This window comes from Plecotus auritus, assembly GCF_963455305.1.
Source record: "Plecotus auritus genome assembly, chromosome: 6".
Taxonomy (NCBI): domain Eukaryota; kingdom Metazoa; phylum Chordata; class Mammalia; order Chiroptera; family Vespertilionidae; genus Plecotus; species Plecotus auritus.
Window position 1 is genome coordinate 127,559,330 of NC_137773.1, and position 17,954 is coordinate 127,577,283.

At 50.5% G+C, this 17,954-nt stretch overlaps 1 protein-coding gene across 1 annotated transcript; it reads left to right on the plus strand.

The window, feature by feature from the left end:
- Positions 1-14,154: 14,154 nt before the first annotated feature.
- On the plus strand, positions 14,155-16,958 carry FEZF2 (FEZ family zinc finger 2; the record flags this gene model as incomplete). The annotated part of the gene is made up of 4 exons (XM_080675558.1): positions 14,155-15,000; positions 15,336-15,470; positions 15,670-15,802; positions 16,699-16,958. The coding sequence occupies exons 1-4, from the start codon at positions 14,170-14,172 to the stop codon at positions 16,956-16,958; spliced, it is 1,359 nt and encodes a 452-aa protein (XP_080531684.1). The 5' UTR covers positions 14,155-14,169.
- Between the last annotated feature and the right edge of the window lie 996 nt (positions 16,959-17,954).

A 17,954-nucleotide genomic window follows, 5' to 3' on the forward strand; every position in this document is an offset into this window, starting at 1 on the left:
TTAATGAATAAATGAATTTCTTTCCATGTCTCCTCTTCATCATCACTGCCTTAATTTGGGTTCCCTAGAAACAGACCCTGAGACAGGGATTCTAATGCAAACAGTTTTCTTGGGAGGTGATCTCAGGAAACATGAATAGAGGAATGGGGAGGGATGCATGGGAAGGAAAGGTAGCCACTGGTAGCTGGGGATTGATTGCCCTAGAGAAATAGGAGCCTGGCTAGAACATACATTTTAGAGTTATCCCTTCTGAGAGGTGAGAGAGCTGGGGTATTTATACCCAAATCCTTCTTATCATCGAGGGCAGCTGAGAGGTGAGGGCAGGGAAGGTAATTCTCCAGCACGCAGGCCTGCAGGGCAGGTGAACAGAGAAAACTGGTCATCACATAAAGCCCTCAGGTAAATAAGTGCAAGAACAGCAGTGGGGAAATCAGGACTAGCTACAGTGAAGTGGTAAGGCCCAGGGGAGTGGGTACAGCACCAACAGCCTCTATTACAATCACCCTTCCACATCCCAGGGCAGAGACTGTGGTCCACGCTGGCCTGAGGACAGCGAGAGAGAAACATCATGTTTTATACCAGGAACATTGCCTCACCAGGCTAGACTGGAGGTCCCCCAAGAGTAGTGAAATAAATCCCAGCCTTCACCACAATGGAATACAATGGAGCTGTGAGAAAGAATACAGTGGATTTATATATGCTGGTTCTGCAAAATAGCCAAGATACATTGTTGAGTCTTTTAAAAAATCAAGGGCAAACCACCTTTAAAAAATTTTTAAAGTAATACACACACACACACACATTTTCAAGAGATTAAATAGATATTTGTCATTTTGCCTTCCCAGAATCTAAGTCAAAACCCATGGAAATTGAAGGGAAAAGGATGTCCCTTCCTCCCACCCTGACAGCTAGAATGAGGCTAATGAACAGACATTCTAGCTCAGAACTTTCCAGCCTTGGGCAAACTACGGCCCGCGGGCCGGATCCGGCTGTTCTATCCGGTTCTCTTGCTCTCCCCTCCGCTCCTTTACTTTGAATTTATATTAGTTCACACAAACACTCCATCATGCTTTTGTTCTGGCCCTCTGGTCCAGTTTAAGAACCCATTGTAACCCTTGAGTCAAAAAGTTTGCCCACCCCTGATTTGACCCTTAGGAGAAGGACCTGAGGTGCCAGCAGTAGAGGCCATTCCAGGGCATCGAGGGACAGGGCTGTGGCCCAGCAGCAGTGGCGCCCAAGCAGAGCTGACCCTGTGGCTCTTTGACTGTGTCTCACTTCCCTTGTCTCTCAGTTCCTGACTGAGCCTGTTTCCCAGCCTTCGATAGGTTATGTGAGCTACTCCACGAACTCCTATTCCGCTGTCTGTTTCTGTTGTTGGCAACCAAGAGCACTGAGTGATGTAGGAGGGACTCAGAAGAAGCTGGTAACAGTGTTTAGTTAAGATTTTGACAACTGGATATCAATATGGTTGGTCTCCTTTGGAATTGTACATATTTTATCTTATACATTATTCTGAGAAGGGGTCCACAGTCTTACCAGACTGTCAAAGGGGTCTGTGGAGAGAGGGAGGGAGGGTAGGAGGGAGAGAGAGAGAGAGAGAGAATGACTGAGAACCCCTGCCAAAGCTCTTCACCTTTCACTTCCCCATCCTACCCCTTGCTCTGTCCATTGTCTCTCTTCCTAATTTTCTTACCTATAAAATGGGGACAGTGTCTTTTCCTTTTTTATATAAACCATGTGAGCTATACATTTTTAATTTTTTGAAAGAAAGTCAAACCATCAAACTGGTCAAAACTATTTGACACATTCTACTGTTTGAGGGTATTAGTCAGTCATGTTTTAGTGTTCCCAGATAGGATGAAATAATGGTGAAGAGCAATGGGTGTGGGGTCCTGCGCCGGCTAGCTATGCGTTCAGGCTCTTGCCACTTACCTAAACATGTGGCGTTAGACTAACCACTAGCACCTGCCAAGCCCCATTTATTCCATGTGAAGACAGGGATAGCCACCCCACCTGCTTTGTAGGGTCACATTGTTAGTGGAATAATAACAGTAATCACTAATAATTACTAAGCTCACAGGGCCTTGTACATAGAAAGGAACCAGTAACAGTGGTTGCCTCAGGGAAAGCAGACTAGAGCTTTTGGGTGGAAGGGAGACTTGATTCTCACTGCCTACTGTATTATGTTGCTTGAACTCAGTGTCAGCAGCTATTCTTACTGCATCCAAAAGTCATTGATAGATACAGAGGCAGTAAAGCACCGAACAGACTGTCAAATTACAGCGGGAAGGCTAGGGAGTGTTGGGCAGGGTGGGGGAGAGATCAACCAAAGGTCTTGTATACATGCATATAAGCACACCAATGGACACAAGACACTGGGGGCGGGGGGATGAGGGCATGTGACAGGGAGTAGGGGAGGCTGGGGGAAGGTCAATGGGGGGGAAAAAAGGAGATATATGTACTACTATATGTAATACTTTAAACAATAAAAAAAATCTCAGAAAAAAAAGTCATTGAATGAAGAAACACAAAACTCTGATCTACTAATAACCTCCAAAATGATCAATATTAATTTATTTACTCCTTCATGTTCTCTAGGTGAGAACTTAATCTAATCTGCAAACATAAACCAAATGAGAAACTTCCCCCACCGAACTATGTTATATAAGCATGTGCTCCAATTTAATTTAGGGGGACAGAGACTTACTTGCCATGGCTCCTCTTTCATCCCCCAAGCCAGCTCTCACTTGCAGATTGGTAAATTTCTCCTGTGCATTACACTGCACCCCCTCTGCTTTAATCCCCAAGGGGATGGGGGAGGGGGTGGTAGTGAGGAAATCTTTATTCTGGAATTGAAATAAATATCTTCTCAATATCCAAGGAAAGTCTGGGATGGCTCCCTTCCCTTCCGTTAAAAACTAGATACCTTTCCAAATATGAGTAAGGAGAACGAACACACCAGCCTGCCTTCTAGAACCAGAGAGAATGAGAAGGTAGTCTGCCTTTAACTGTAGTCAGGAACATAAACAAAAGAGAGCATGATTCTTTTCTTTCTGTCCTTTGATTCAGCCAACAAACCGTATTCCTGAGTCCAGCTGGTATGTGGCCAGCTGGTTCCAAGGCTGAGCCGTAGCGGCCACTGCCTCCTGGAGGTCACGGGCAGGGGGCTTAGCACAGTTTACTCTCACAGGAATGTTCGAGGAGTGCCAGGAGGAAGGGCAGCATCTTCAGAAGGGAGCTTTTAAATTGCCGACACCATGTGATGCTGTCAGCAAAACGCAGACTGTGGAAAAGTCCCCAGGACAAAAACAAAAACAAAAACCTGATTTGTTTTTGTGGGTTTTTTTTTTTTTTTCAAGAAATAAATTACAAGGGAAAAAAAGAGAGAGATGGAGAGAAACATATACATTAACAGACTTAAAGGCATAATAACCAACCATAATGTATGGGCCTTACATGGGCCATAATTTAAGCATAGGGTTATTATAAATCATGACATTCATAAGAAAATTGGAAATGTGAACACTGATAGGCTATTTGAAGATGTTAATGACTTATTATTAATATATTTGATGGCGGTACTTATTTATAGATAAAAATATTATGCCTGGGACTTGCTTTAGAATAATATGAAGGGGGAGTAGATGGGGATGTAGATGAATTAGAATTGGCCATAGATTGATCTTTTGGGGACTAGGTGCTGATATATGGGTTCATTACACTATTCTGTACTTTGTGTCTGTTCAAAACTCATAATAAGGCTTGGCTATTTTTCAATCACCAGTGATCAGTGGAAATCAGAGAGGTAATGAAAAGCTTGCAGTTCCCTGCTAGAGAGAAACTCACATCCAACATGAAAATCTAGCTCCTGTGAGTAAAGAACTTTGCGCCTTCTCTCCTAGTTTGTTGTGTGGACAGAAACCCTCTTTTCGTTTCTAGTACTTCTTCCCCCTGGAACTTCTGATTCTTCTTCTAGGCATGGTGAGAGATTCCAACTGGCCCCGCTGTTCTCAGCAGTGACCCCTCCTGGCCAGCCAGCTTGCATTTGCAAAACATCTGACCAAGGCCAGAGCAAGGTCCTTTGAGAGCTCTTGGGAGAGGCATAGACCACCTTGGCCCCATTAGCCCACGGCTCCCCCTACAGGTCCAGACCTCCAGCTCCAGGTCAGCACCCACATGCAGGACCTAGGAGCTAGCTTGCCCACGGAGGGACAAGAAGGTCTAGAAGGCATAGAGGGCATAGCAGCTCCCTTTCTCCCTGGGGCTTCTGAAGAGCAGGGAGTAGGGAAGTTTCTCAAGGAAATGTTCAAAATCTAATGCAAGCTGGAACCATCTGGACACCCAAAAATATGTGACACTGGCCTCCCCTGTCTCTGGACAGTTCTCCCTCACACAAAACTTCTGTGTGAGAATGTTCCTAATGGGATATTGCACAAAATTGTGAACAATCCTAAGTCTTTAACAAAGGATCCTTTAACTCATGTTAAACCATATAGTGGAGTACTACAGAGACATTAAACGTATGTCTTGGTTGCATATTTAAAAGATGAGGAAATATTCACGCTGTTTTAGTGGGAAAGCAGATTATAAAATAGTGTATACCATATGATGTCAGCCCTGCAAATGCATAGAAAGAACATATGCCAAAGCATTGTCTTTGATTTCTGGGTAGTGGGATTTGCACAATTTTAACTGTGTCCTTTGTAATTCTCTGCTTTTCCCAAAATTTCTCCATTAATTGCCTTTTAATCAGAAAAAAAACACTCACTTTATTTACAAAAACAAGTGAAAAGCAAAATAAGAAATTTTGTTGTCCTGTCTCCCCTCTCTCCCCCTTCAGACTGAAGGACCACAGTTAGGAATAACAAGGGAATTTTAATAACAACAGCAAGCATTCTCTGAGGGCTTTCCTTTGGCTGGTGCTGAACTGGCCTACGCATTTTCTCATTTACCTGGCAGCACCCTGTGCTGAAGTCCATGTTCATCCGTCAAAGTGAGCAACTCGGGCTTGCAGAAAGGGTTCGTAACCTGCCGGTGCGCAGAGCTAACTGTGGAGCCAGGCTTCTAACTTGATCTGATTCCAGAACCCACTCTGCCTCAAAGACACTCAGCCCAACAAAGCCCAGAAAGGAGTTTCATGTGGTGTCATAACATCTTAAGAAATGCTGTGCTCCAGGGAGACCCCAGTCCACCGTGACATGCATTCTCTCTCCAGAAGAGCACTGGGCAATGAGCTGCCAGGGGAAGTCTCACCCATATCATGCAAATGCCTCCAGAAACCCTTTGTTTATTAGTTTAGCCTGTGGCCTTGATGGATTTTAACTTCACCATCAGGGAGGTTTTGGGGCTGTGTTTTCTGTTTGTTTACTTTTCCCCTCTAATTTTGTCCTCTTTGAGAGTCTCAGACCATCCCAGCCATGCCCATCGTCCATGCCTCATTCCTGGAGCACGGTTTGCAGAAGGTATTTGTGCCTACCTATTGGTTGCATGAAGGCCCGTAAGCTGCATGAGGGCAGAGATTGTAGCGATCTAGCAAGCACTGTGTTCCTGGCATGGAGATAGTGCCCAGGATAGAAAGCCTCAAAGCAGGTGTGCTGGCTAACTAATGAATGAATTCCATCACCTTGGGTCTTCCCTCCTCTCACTCTTTCAATACCAGAGAATTCTTACCTTTTTCATGTAGCTAAATTAGAGCACCAGCTCTTACCTCCTCACCCCCACCTTAATTGCTTAATTGTGGGTTCTTAACTTTCTAAAAGTGCTGACATCAGATTTGCCCCCAGTGCTCCTGGCAGAGTTCAGCATGGATTTGACTAAGGGAATGTATTAGGTTTGATTCCTGTGTCCCAGGGCTTTTTCCTGCTAAGATAGGAAATCTCCCAGAGCAAAACTGTTAGTTCTGCTAACTGGGTCACTTGCCAGAGAGCCAAGATCCTGTCTTTCCCCCTGGTCTTGTCTAGGGCCAAGACCCAGTGAGTTGAGCTCTAGACTTGCCAAGGCTTTCTATTAGTGCCAGTTCCTGCAAACATCCCATACCCCATCCTGCCTTCAACCAGACCCTCCACCTCCCAAGGCAGCCTGCCAGATTGTGTGTCTGGAAAGTCTGAAGCAGTTCCTGGCCTGAGGTTCTTCACCTGGAACCCTCGGCAAAGAGTACAAGTCCAAGTTCAAAGTTGCTACTCCTCTGCTGAGGTCTTAGATGAGAAAAAATGCTTCAAATGAGCTCCCCTGATTAAGCATTGAGCCCTGGGAAAATGGATCAACTGTGCAAACTCCAAAGACAATGATGTTAGAAATTTAGATGCAGCTTGTTTTTAAAAGTCTATACAAAATGCCAATTAATTTATGTGGTTTTCTGGTTCAGAGAAAGAAATCCAAGACACAGTACTCAAAAGACAGGTGAGGAGCAATATCTCTTTGGGGAACTGGGTGGGGGGAAGAAAGTGAGGGGGGCAAGGCAGATAAATTCATGCTGATTAGTCACTTATTTAACACATATATAGAGATATAATAGGTATACAGAATGTGAACAAATAAATGTATTTAGACATGTCTCAAATATATAGGAAAATAACCAAATAGTAAGCATACACGGCTTGAAGATATTCATAAACCGGAACCCAGATCAGAAAATAGACCCTCACCAGCACTCCATAAGCCCCTTCTTGCCCCCAAACTTTGCCTATTACTGAACTTAATTTAAGTGGAATCATGCAAAATACAGTCTTTTGGATCTGGCTGCTTTTGCTCAATATCATGTTTGTGAGACTCGTTGATGTTGTTTAGTGTGGCTGTGATTTGTGGATTCCTATTGATGTGTAGTAGTTCATTTTGTGAACATACCACTATGTATTTATGGCGTCCCTCTTGCTCGTTATTCAGACAATTTCCAGTTTAAGACTATGACAAATACTGCCACTGTGCACAGTCTAGTACATGTCTTTTGGTGACATAAATACTCATTTCTGTTGGGCATGTTCTATTTACAAGTGGGATTGTTGGGTCATGAAGAATTCAAGTTTTCAATTTTAATAGATGCTGCCAAACAATTTTTCAGTGTTTGTCCCAATTTACACTCTGTCAGCACTTGGGGCTAGTTGCTTAACTCCGGTTTTTTATCATGGTGGTTAGGAACACAGGTTCCTAAAGCTGCCAATTACATGACCTTAGACGTGTTGTCTAGTCTCCAACAGCCTCAATTTTCAAGTCTCTGTACTGGGCATATTGATTATAGGCACTGACTTCATAGGACAAGTGGGTATTTAGCTTACTGCTGTGTTTGGCATGCAATATGGGCCCTTGGTAGTAAGTAACCCACAGATGGCCCTCGTTTAAGCTGCAAAGAGGGAGGGTCTGTGTGTGAGGGAGACAGAGGTAGAAAGAGACTGACGGTTCAGGTGGCTCTCTATTCAGCATTTTTGCAGTTTCCATTTTGTTTTTACCTGAGCCAACCTATAAACTCCTGGTGTGAGGCACGCAGACAGAAGTCTTTACCCAGGTGAGAAGGTGGGGTTGGGCTGAACACAGGCGAGCTCCGGAAACCTCAGGGCCCGGAGGAATATTTTGTTAGCAGACACACCTGAGAAGTTGCTATCCAAGCCACACTGAACAGAACCCAGGGATTCACTTGTCAAGCGACCCCAGCCTTTCAGATTCTCAGCTAACTGTGGAGCCAGGCTTCTAACTTGAAGCCAAAGCACCAGCCGGGTCACACCTATGCTGACCGGCAAACTTCCAGAAGTCTGGGCGAACCTGAAATCAGGTCCTCTCCCCCCATCGCCCCTTCCAGGCCCTCCTTTCCCCGTAGCCCTAACCCCAGCTCTCAGCACTTAACACTAATACCTTTGGTCAGGATCCACGACGGAGTTTAACTAACTGCCAAGTGAAATAACGAGGACAATCCTAAGCCGGCTTCCCAGGGAGTCAGAAATCCCCATCACCCCAACTAGGCAGGGCCTGTCACTCACCAAAAAGTCTTGTTCTTTTTATTACATATGTGTTTTCATTATATATTATACACACTCATATGTATTTGTGTGTGTAATATATATTTAATATAGAATAATTGTTCTCTATAAACGATTGTTTCCTTTGGGTTGCACAACAAAACCACGTGTCAGGAACAAAAAAACAAAAAAAAAAAACACGTTTGCACGAGGCCACTGCCTTCCCTACTGCGCCTATCAAAATGACACGTTTGCCGGCAAACCGCTGCGCCCGGGTATGGGATCAGATTCCTAATCAAATGGCATTTCTAAGCAGAGGGTTGTCAATAGCAGGGCTATATATACATATACACATAGAGATATACACAATATGCATGCATATGCATATAGGATATATATTTAAATACATTTTAAATATATGTGCGATTATATATGCATCAAGGCAGAGGGGAGAGCACACCTCGCTGCAGGGCACACTGCAGACCTGCTCTTTTAGAGGACTCCCTCTGGCCTAGGAGTGCGCTCCAGGCCCGGGTTTCCCAAGAGGCAGTGAATGTCCTCTGAGTTGTCACGAAGAAGTTTGGGGGAATTCTGGAAACCATGATACCCCGCTGCCCTTGGCTTATAGGCGTCTCTCCTGTTTGAGGGTGAAACCAAGCCGGTGCATTGATTTTTCAAACCAGTTCCCTTTGCAGAACAGCCGCCGGGTGTAGTGGGACCGGCGTTGGGCCGCGGGCAGATGCAGACGGCTCTGGCCCACCTGTCCCCCAGGCCAGGCCTGAGACTGCTTGCGCGCTCCCGGCGGATATCCGGAGCCCGGGAGCTCTCCGGGCACCCAGCCTCGCCTCGCCCGGGTATCTGGGGCTCTTTGTCTCTCACAAGTGCTAATCCTGCAAACGGTGCACACCCCAGGCCAAGGCCCCATGCGCCTGGGACGAGCCTGCCTCTGGCAAGCCGGTTGGAATGTTTTCAATAAAATGCTTCCTGGGGGTGGGAGAGGGGGAGATCGCAGAAGAATTCGTCTTCAGGAGTTAATCTATTTTCAGCGTTTAAGCGCGGCACCATGTAAATCAGATCCTAAATGTCCCTTTAGAAAGAAGTAAGGAAGAAAGGGAGGGAGAAAGACTTCTTAAACCATAAAGTTTAGTTTGGGGGTTTCTGTTTTGTTTTCCAAACAAGTTACAGAGAAGCCACAAGAAATAACATCAGATCTACTCAGCAACCTTAAGCCCGCCGTCTGCCCCCACGCTGCTCACCCCCTGGGAAGGTGGCATGGGATGGTCTGTATGTATTGATTGTGATCTAATCATCCATCAGAAATAAAATGATAGTATTTTAATTAATATCATCTAGAACCAAGAGCTACAAGCCGCCAGGGCTGGAATGACACCTTCTTGGAGTAGAGATGCTTGCCTTTCCCCTGGGGGATCCCAGAAGTGATGCAAATGTGTGAACTTTCGCTCAAGAAAGGGGTTTTCCTCTGAGGTTGGCTTCACCTTCGAAAGGCCTCTGCTCTGTAATGTGTCCTAATGGGAGGGCGATTTTTGGCATTAAATTTTTTTAAACAAAAGTCAGTCATCATTACAATGTTTGGGTTACTGACCATAAAAAGGCTAGAGGGAGGGGGCAGGCGGGGAGGCTAGCCGGCTAGTCATATTTAATATGCTTCCCACCAGAGAAGCCCCAGCAAAATCGACAGACAGCCACCAGCTGAGCCTAAACTGCGATTTCAATTAAAACACTGAGCTCCAGTCCTTAGGGTTGAGCCTGGCTCCCCCGTGCGAGTGGCTTGGCCGGGGTCCGGCGACCCACAGCCCCAAATCCCCGAGGTCGCGGTCTGGGTCAGGCCCAGTGGAGCCACAGAAGCGCTGGGCTTAGCACCGTGGGGAGAGCTCAGGCTTCGCTCCGGCAGCGTTTCCCCACCGCAGCCGCAGTGTGGAGGCCTGGGCGTGGGCCAGATGGGCTGAGGGGAAAGCGTCTGTCTTTCGGCTGATGCACCAGGAATGAGATGGGCCCGGAGATGAGTCCTCAGGGTGGAGGGGGAGCGCATGGTGGGTCCAGGCCTCGCAGGCCAAGCGCGGTGGGTTCCAGCCCGCGCTGTCCAGGGAGGCTGCCCGCCAGGGGCCTGGGTTCCCTGAAACTGCAGGAGCATTGCCTGGGAATCCCGTCCCGGGGCGGAGCGCGCTGAGGCCTAGCGGGCTTTGCGGGGGCCCGTCTGCGCCCTCCAGGTCAAGTGGCTCTCTGGTCTAGCTGTGGGCCTGGAGGCAGCGAACCCCCAAAGTGGAGCTTGTACACCAGTTTGGGAGAGAGACTGACCCTTCCAGTCTGCCGCCACGATCTCGGTTCACTTGGATGGGGAAACCATCGCTCTCAAGGACAGGACTACTTAGAGAGGGGGGTTGGCAAGCTTTGTTTTCCGTGAATGGATCCACATTCTTGAAACATCTTACCCCTGGATCTTCCTATTGCCCTTTATGTTATTTGGATTTTTTTCCCTCACTGAAAATGTGTAGGTAGAAAAAAGTTACATTATCTCACAGAACCCCTCCATCAACTCCCTAAAATTGTGAAATTTTAATTCCTATGGTTGTCCCTCTTTTTTTTTTTTTTAAAAAAAAAAAAAGCATTTTGGCCCTAAAGGGGGAAAGAAATACTGCAACTGAGGAGGAATTTGGAAGGTTGGGGGCAGCAAAGTGAAATCTCAGCGCTCCCTCCTCCAAGAGCCACGTTTCCCCAGTCCTCTATTCTTCTGCCTGAAATCATCTCGTTTACAGAAAATATTTGTTTGCACTATTAGTTGGTACTGGAGTTAATTACTCAATGTGTTAACATGAAGTAATATGTATAAAAGTAGGACCAGTGTTTATTGTGTGGGTGAGCTGTTGAGCGGTGCTTGAATAAACTGCAATTAGGGTTAGATAGAGATTAATTAACATGTGAGTGGCAAGGTGTAAAATAGTTTCCAACCCTCCACTTCAGTGTAATCTGCAGACAAGGGAAGGAGAAGTTTGTGGAAGCTAATTAAATACTTTCCTAAAAGCCAGTGTATTCACCCAACCTTTGGAAAGAGAGGCACATTAGGAGCAACTTGCTTTTGCCCACACGCTTTCTTTCTGTGGAGGTAGCACTCCTTTGTGATGCCGGGCAGGGAGATGGCTTCTGCAGCTACAGAAAGCGGGAGGGATGGCGAGGCAGGTTCACGGGAAGCCTTTCAGCCTCCTCCAGCTTTCAAACCAGCAGATCTCGCAAGCTGCTTCTGAGATCCACAATTACCCAATTTGGAAATGGGTTTGGGGTACGGGGCTGGTGGCTGAATGGGATTCCCAGGAAAGTCGGGATAGAAATTCAGGTTTGGAGACTGTAGTGATAGTGTTTCAATGCCGGGGTGAGTTGTTGGTTTGTTTCTTGTTTTGGTTGGGGGGGGGGTTCACCTTTGTTATTGCTTTCACATTAACGTAAGGGTGGGGGTACATTGGGTCTGGAATTCTGCCTCTCTGAACATTGAAATTAAATGGGCTGTATGGACATGTTCCCCTCCAGAGGAATAAGCCCCTTTCTAGCTTTGAAATCTGGAAAGGGGGAGGGGGTGAGGGGAACAGACTCGTGACTGCAGAATTTAGGGGTACTTTCTGAGCTTGGCAGGGTGAGATGTGAACCCACAGCAGTCACCCTCTGGGCAACTTTCCCTTGGAGACCTTTGTTCCTACTCCTTGCTCTCCAAGTACACTTTTCCTTTCCTTACCTGCCGTGTGGATATCCTGTCTGAACATACACTCAGGAGGAGTGGGTAGAAAAGAAGTTCTGAAGGAAAGAAGGAGTGGTTTCCCTGAAGTTAAAACTAAACCGTTCCCAGTCCCTTTCCCTCATGGTTTTCCGGGGATGTTTGGCAGCAGAGGCCTGGAGTGGGATGCTCAGTGCCTGCAGGCCTTTCCTGGGTGAAAAGGGAGAGGGTTTGTGTCCACCAACCATTTCCTGAGCGCCACAAAGTCCTGTGTCTTTGGAGATGGAATTCACTGTCAAACCCTCAACCCTGTTTGCTCATATTATACCCACCATAATCCTCTTAAACTGGTTGCAGCCACAAAGCTGGTGGTCTTGCAAAAGCTGGCAGGCAAGATATAATTGTCCCGAAAACAAAACCATCCAAAAGTTAAAAAAAAAAAAAAAAAACATGCACACACACCCCCACCTCCTCCTTTCCCAAACCTCATTCTCTCCCTAACTCTCCTGCTAGCCGTCCTCCGCCCCATAAGAGCCCTCAGCCTCCACCACTTTTGTTGTCGCCAGGAGCATCCGTCCTGTTGAAAGTGCTGGAGCGTCTTTGAGCAGTTTGTTGTGATACGCAGGTGGAATGGTCTGCAAACAGATGAATTCAGCCGCTCCAAACCGGGCTCGGAGCGCGCTGCTTTTGTGCGCCAGGCACAAAACGCTGAATTCCTCCGAACTTAGTTGGGGCCTGTCTAGAAAAGGGCCTTTTCTTCCCTCTGCTTGTACCTCTGGCCACACTAAGTCTCTCCGCCCCCATCCAGGCCCCTTCCCTCTCCCCTCTGATAATCCTTCTCTTTATTTTAGAAAAACACAAAACCCGGTTCCACGCGGTGCTTTAGTGGCTAAAAGTGAAAGAGCTGCCTTGGCAGAATTCAGCTCTATGAATCACTTCGGAAAATTGGTTCGACTGAATGGCCTTAGGAGGAAAAGCGTTTTAATAGGATCCAGGGGAGGTTCTGCTGTTTCAATCTGCTCCTTAAACAGGTGGAGATTGGACCTTCTCAATTATACAAACAGCAAGTACCCATCAGCGGGGAGAGCTGCCCTCCGCATTCTCCCCGCACGCAGCCCTAAACCAACAGCAGAGCCGGGCTTTGCCTCCGACACCCGATCACAAATCAGCGATTCTGATCGATTAGGATCTCAAACAGTCCTCCAGCTGGCCGCGCAGTCTCCCGCAGCCGAAGGCAGGGAGCTGGCCAGAGAGGGGGAGGTGCCCCCGCCGGTCGCCCTGGTCCAGGGGACCTGGAAGCGCGGCCTTGCCCTTCCCGATGCTTCGGGGTCGTCCTTAGGCGGTGGGAGCTCTCTCCCGACCTCCTACGCCAGCCGAGGCAAGCTCGTTGTTTTTGCATAAATTAATATTTCCCCATTAACAAGTTCGCCCTCCAAACGCGGCGCTCGCGTCCATGCGCCACATCCTAATGAGGTAATTATCATTTGCGCGTGTTCGGGGCTGGCGCCGGCTCCGTGGGTAAATGGCAGTTTATTAGCGCGGTGCCCGGCTCGGCTGCAGAGGGCTAAGGGATACTTCGGCAACTAGATGGACACTCAGGGGCCCTTTGGGACGGCGAGACCAGGACCCCCTGTCCTCCCCGCGTCCCCCAAACCTATAGGCCCCCAAAGTTGTGAATCACGCACGGAACTCTGCCTGGGTTTGGACTCCCCCCCCCCTTTTTTTTTCCACCGGCAAAACCATCACGATTCCTCCCCCTCCCCCTCCCATCTCTCCCCTCCTTCCCGATTCGCGAACCGCTCGCACTTTCCCAAGGGGAGCGCGGGCGCCAGTTGCCTCCTTTTAAAGTTTGAGGGGCGGTGGCGGCGGCGGCCGGCAGGCGCGGGGTACACAGGGGCCGCTGGCGGAGCCGCGCCGCCGCCCGAGTCATTCCACTTGAAGTGACTTCATGTGATGTCAGCTGAATGTAAAAGACAGTGATCCTCACGCGGAGGGGAAGATGTTTGCCATCAAAATGTGACAGAGGAAACGCGCTGCATGGCTCGGAAGGCATCTCCGTGGCGGTGGGGGAAAGAGGTAAATGCTCGGTGGCTTTCCGATCCTCTGTAACTTTGCCCCTTCACTGTCCAGCCCCCAGCACGCGTGCCGGCGGCCGGGGTCTAGGGAACAGCTCTGGGGGGTTAATTTGAGGCTCTTTTCTTTCTTCCTCCCTTTCTCTCTTTCTCTCTCTTTTCTAGTCCTTTGTAAACCCTCCCCGCTCCCCCTTTGAAAGTCCCAGGGCAGGGCTGGTGGGTCCCTTTGCACGCTGGATAAATGGGGCGGTAATTTGGTACCCTTGGGTGCACTTTGTTCTGCCCCTGTTCATTTGAATGCAAATGGGTGACCTGGACCCGACTAGGTGCTTATTAAACTGCGGTTTCCCTCCCTGCCTTTTCCGGAATGCAGACTTAGAGGAGAGAGGCTGCGCCCTGGCCCAGTCTGCACGGCTCGGCTCGGAGCGCCATGGCAAGCTCGGCTTCCCTGGAGACCATGGTGCCCCCGGCCTGTCCCCGAGCCGGAGCGTCACCGGCCACTTCCAAGACGCTGGCCTTCTCCATCGAGCGCATCATGGCTAAGACGTCGGAGCCCCGTGCGCCCTTTGAGCCCCAGCCGGGGGCACTGGAGGCAGACAGCGGCCAGGGCAAGAAATTGCTCAACCTCTGCTCACCGCTGCCCTGCATGATCCCCCTCCAGCCCCTGGGCTATGACGTGCCGTCCAAGACGCTGCTCAGTTACTCAGAGCTCTGGAAAAGCAGCCTCCGGGCGGGCGGCGGAGGAGGCGGGGGGGCTTCGGTGTGCGGCGCCAGCGGCTTGTGCAAAACCAACTGTGGCGTGTGCTGCAAAGCCGAGCTGGGCCTGGCGCCGTCCGCGCTGCCCGCGGGCAGGGTCATCAAGCCGCAGGTCATCAACCACGCGGTGGGGCTGCCGGCCAGCGGCTCGCTCTACTACTTCAACTACCTGGACTCGGCAGCGTACCCGCCATCTGAGCTTCTAGGCGGCCACCTCTTCCCATCTGGCCTCCTCAACGCAGCACAGGCCCCCACCGCCGCCCTGGCTGCACACCCCAAGCTCTTTTTGCTGGAGAACGCCAAGTTGGCCGGCCTGGCCGCGGACAAGTTCCCCCATCCGGCCCCCTATGCTCATAAGGAGCGCTTGCCCGCGCCGCTGGAGCAGGTGCTGAAAGAGAACTCGGCCCTGACCGCCGAGCGCGGCGGCGTTAAGGGCCACAGCAAGCTGCCCGGTGCCTCCGCGGATGGCAAGCCTAAAAACTTCACCTGCGAGGTGTGCGGCAAGGTGAGGCCTGGGTCCCTGGGGTCTGGGAGGTGTGAGCAGGGGCGGCTGCTTTCTTGGGGATGCCTGGCACTCCCCTTTCTCACGTTTAGGAGCTCCCCAATAGCTGTCTACTCAAGTCTGGGGCCTCAGTTTCCTGTTCTGTAAAATGGGGGTGCCGAGGTCACTGGCCACACACAGCTGGCAAGAGCAGAGGGTTGGGAAGCCCTTTGCAGAATGAAAGGGGCTCTGGTTGGGGGGGAGGGGTGTTGCCTGGGCAGGGTAAGCCATGGCCTCCCTGGCCTGAGGCTAAGCTCTCCCATGGACACACCACAAGGCCCCCTCGTGTCCTTCCATAGGTGTTTAACGCTCACTATAACCTCACCCGCCACATGCCGGTCCACACCGGAGCCAGACCGTTCGTGTGCAAAGTCTGCGGCAAAGGCTTCCGCCAGGCCAGCACGCTGTGCAGACACAAAATTATCCACACCCAGGTACGTGGCCCCGGGTCCAGCCTGGCCCGCGCGCAACACCCCGCGCCTGAGCGACGTCGCTGGGGAGAGGATGGCCAAGGGTTCCCTGTACTCCGCTCCGAGATCCCATGCCCCTCCAAGGTGCTCCTTCAAGGTACCCCCGAGGTGGTCTTTCCCTGCCCGGCACTCAACCTCACTGTGTGCGCGCCCCTCTCCGCAGGAAAAGCCTCATAAATGCAACCAGTGCGGCAAAGCTTTCAACCGCAGCTCCACGCTCAACACGCACATCCGCATCCACGCGGGCTACAAGCCCTTCGTCTGCGAGTTTTGCGGCAAAGGCTTTCACCAGAAAGGTAACGTGCGGGGCGAAGCCCTCTACTTCTCTCACCTGGGGTTTCGGTGGGCCACGCTAGCGGAAAGGCAAAGCGATCCGGCGAGAGGGAGCGTGAGCGCTGCAGGCTCGCGCAGCGTTTCTTTAGAATCGGGTTGTGCAGGGTTTGGGTAGGAGCTCCCGGGCCGGCTAGTAGACCTCGCTGGATTCTGGTAGGTTGCACAGAGGCTCCACATTTGGGAGCTGGGGAGTGAGGAAGGCAGGGACAGAGGGAAAGAAGGTAGGAGAGAGTGTGTTGCCTTACAGAAAAAAGGTTCCCTTTGTAGCCGGAACTCCCCTTTCTAATAATAATTTTTAAAAAAATGTAGGCAAAATCCACCACGTGGGAACGACTTAAGACTCGGGGAAACCGCTACTGTCCCCAGAACCCCCAACCTCGGCATTTCTCTTGATCTTGCAAAGCATGTCGACTGCCCAGGTGGTAGTTGGGGGACAAGAGGGAGTAAATTTTTTTAATGAGAAGGGGTGGGGGATGAGGGACGAAGCCTGGGTTCGAGAGAATTTCTTGGAGCGAAGTAGCAAGCCAGAGTTGGACCCCAAGTGTCTCTGGGCGCGCGAAAGTTTCCGGGCCGGCCGAGCACAGCGGGAGGGACGCGGGGTTGGCCTCGGGCCCGGGGTGGGGGCTGGGGAGGCGGAACTGGGCACGGGCTGAGGCGGGGGCTCGGCCGTCCAGCCAGTCCTGAGAGCTGCGGGCTTGACGCTGACGAAGTTTGACAACTTCTTCACTCGCAGAGGTCGCGCCCGCTTAGCCAAGCGTCGCCTTCTGAGCGCGGGCACCTGAGCCAACCCCGGGAGGCCCAGACGCCACCCTCCCCTTACCACTTCATCCCCGAACTTTATTGTTTTGGGTCTTTGTAGGGAACTACAAGAACCACAAGCTGACCCACAGCGGCGAGAAGCAGTACAAGTGCACCATCTGCAACAAGGCCTTCCACCAGGTCTACAACCTGACCTTCCACATGCACACCCACAACGACAAGAAGCCGTTCACCTGCGCCACCTGCGGCAAAGGGTTTTGCAGAAACTTTGACTTAAAGAAACACGTGCGGAAACTCCACGACAGCGCGGGCCCTGCCACCCCCTCCACGAAGGACCTGGCTCGGACAGTGCAGAGCTGAGAGCGACGGCCTCGCCCTCCCTTCAGACCCTCTCCAGCCCCCAAACAGATCACACCTATAAACTTATGTCTAAAATTAAGAGGGAAAGAAACTATAGCAGAGAGGCTAAAATCTATTTATCAAAACCAGCATATTTTTGGAAAGTTAAACGTTTCCTCGATGACTGGCAGCAAGCAGTGTGGCTCCCACCTTTGTATATTCGGGAAACTTATTTAAACCCTGTGCGCCGAAACGTATTTAATTCCGGGCCTCGGCTTCTCCTCGGGCGGCGGGGTGGACACCAGCCTGGGACAGGAACGCCGGGGAAGAGCCAGGCGCCTCAGCCGTCGTTCTACAGCCATGTAAATCCTCCTGTCCATCCGAACACGGAATATACACATATATGACTCAATAAAGAGGTCATTGTGCGCGTTTTCTTTCCCGCCCCCTGTCCCCTCGCGGCGCCATCAGCTCAGCAACGCCGAAGAAGGAGCAGGCAATACACATGTATAGCATTTCCCTCCCCAAATGCGACTTCCTTGGGGCGCTGGGACCCCTGGGAGGCCAAACCAGTGTTCCTACTGCGCTTGCGCACTAAGACCCTCCCCAGCCCCCCTACCCAAAGCTTGGGTGAAAAGGCCTTCACGTGATGAAATTTTTCTCTTTGGTGACTGTTCCGACGCTTGGAATTCTGGGTGTTGCTTTATTTGGATGGCTTTTTTTTTTTTTTAGAGGGGTTCCAAATGGCTGGATGTTGGGGAGCAAATTTGGGGTGCGTCCTCGAGCAAAGCGGTTCCTCGCACGGAGTAAACGGTCTGGCACTAGCCCAGTAGGGGCACTTCTCGGCTGTACCCTTCTCTGGGCGACCTAATGGGGCAGCTGTCCCTCCCAGTCTTTCCTGGAGGCGAGGGCTGAGGCCCAGGGTCCCTGCCCAGCCCGCGCTCTGGGACTCCCTGGTCCGCGCGGCTGATCTGGGGCCGCGCTCCGCGTGATGGGGGGCCCTGCCGCGGCGGGGGG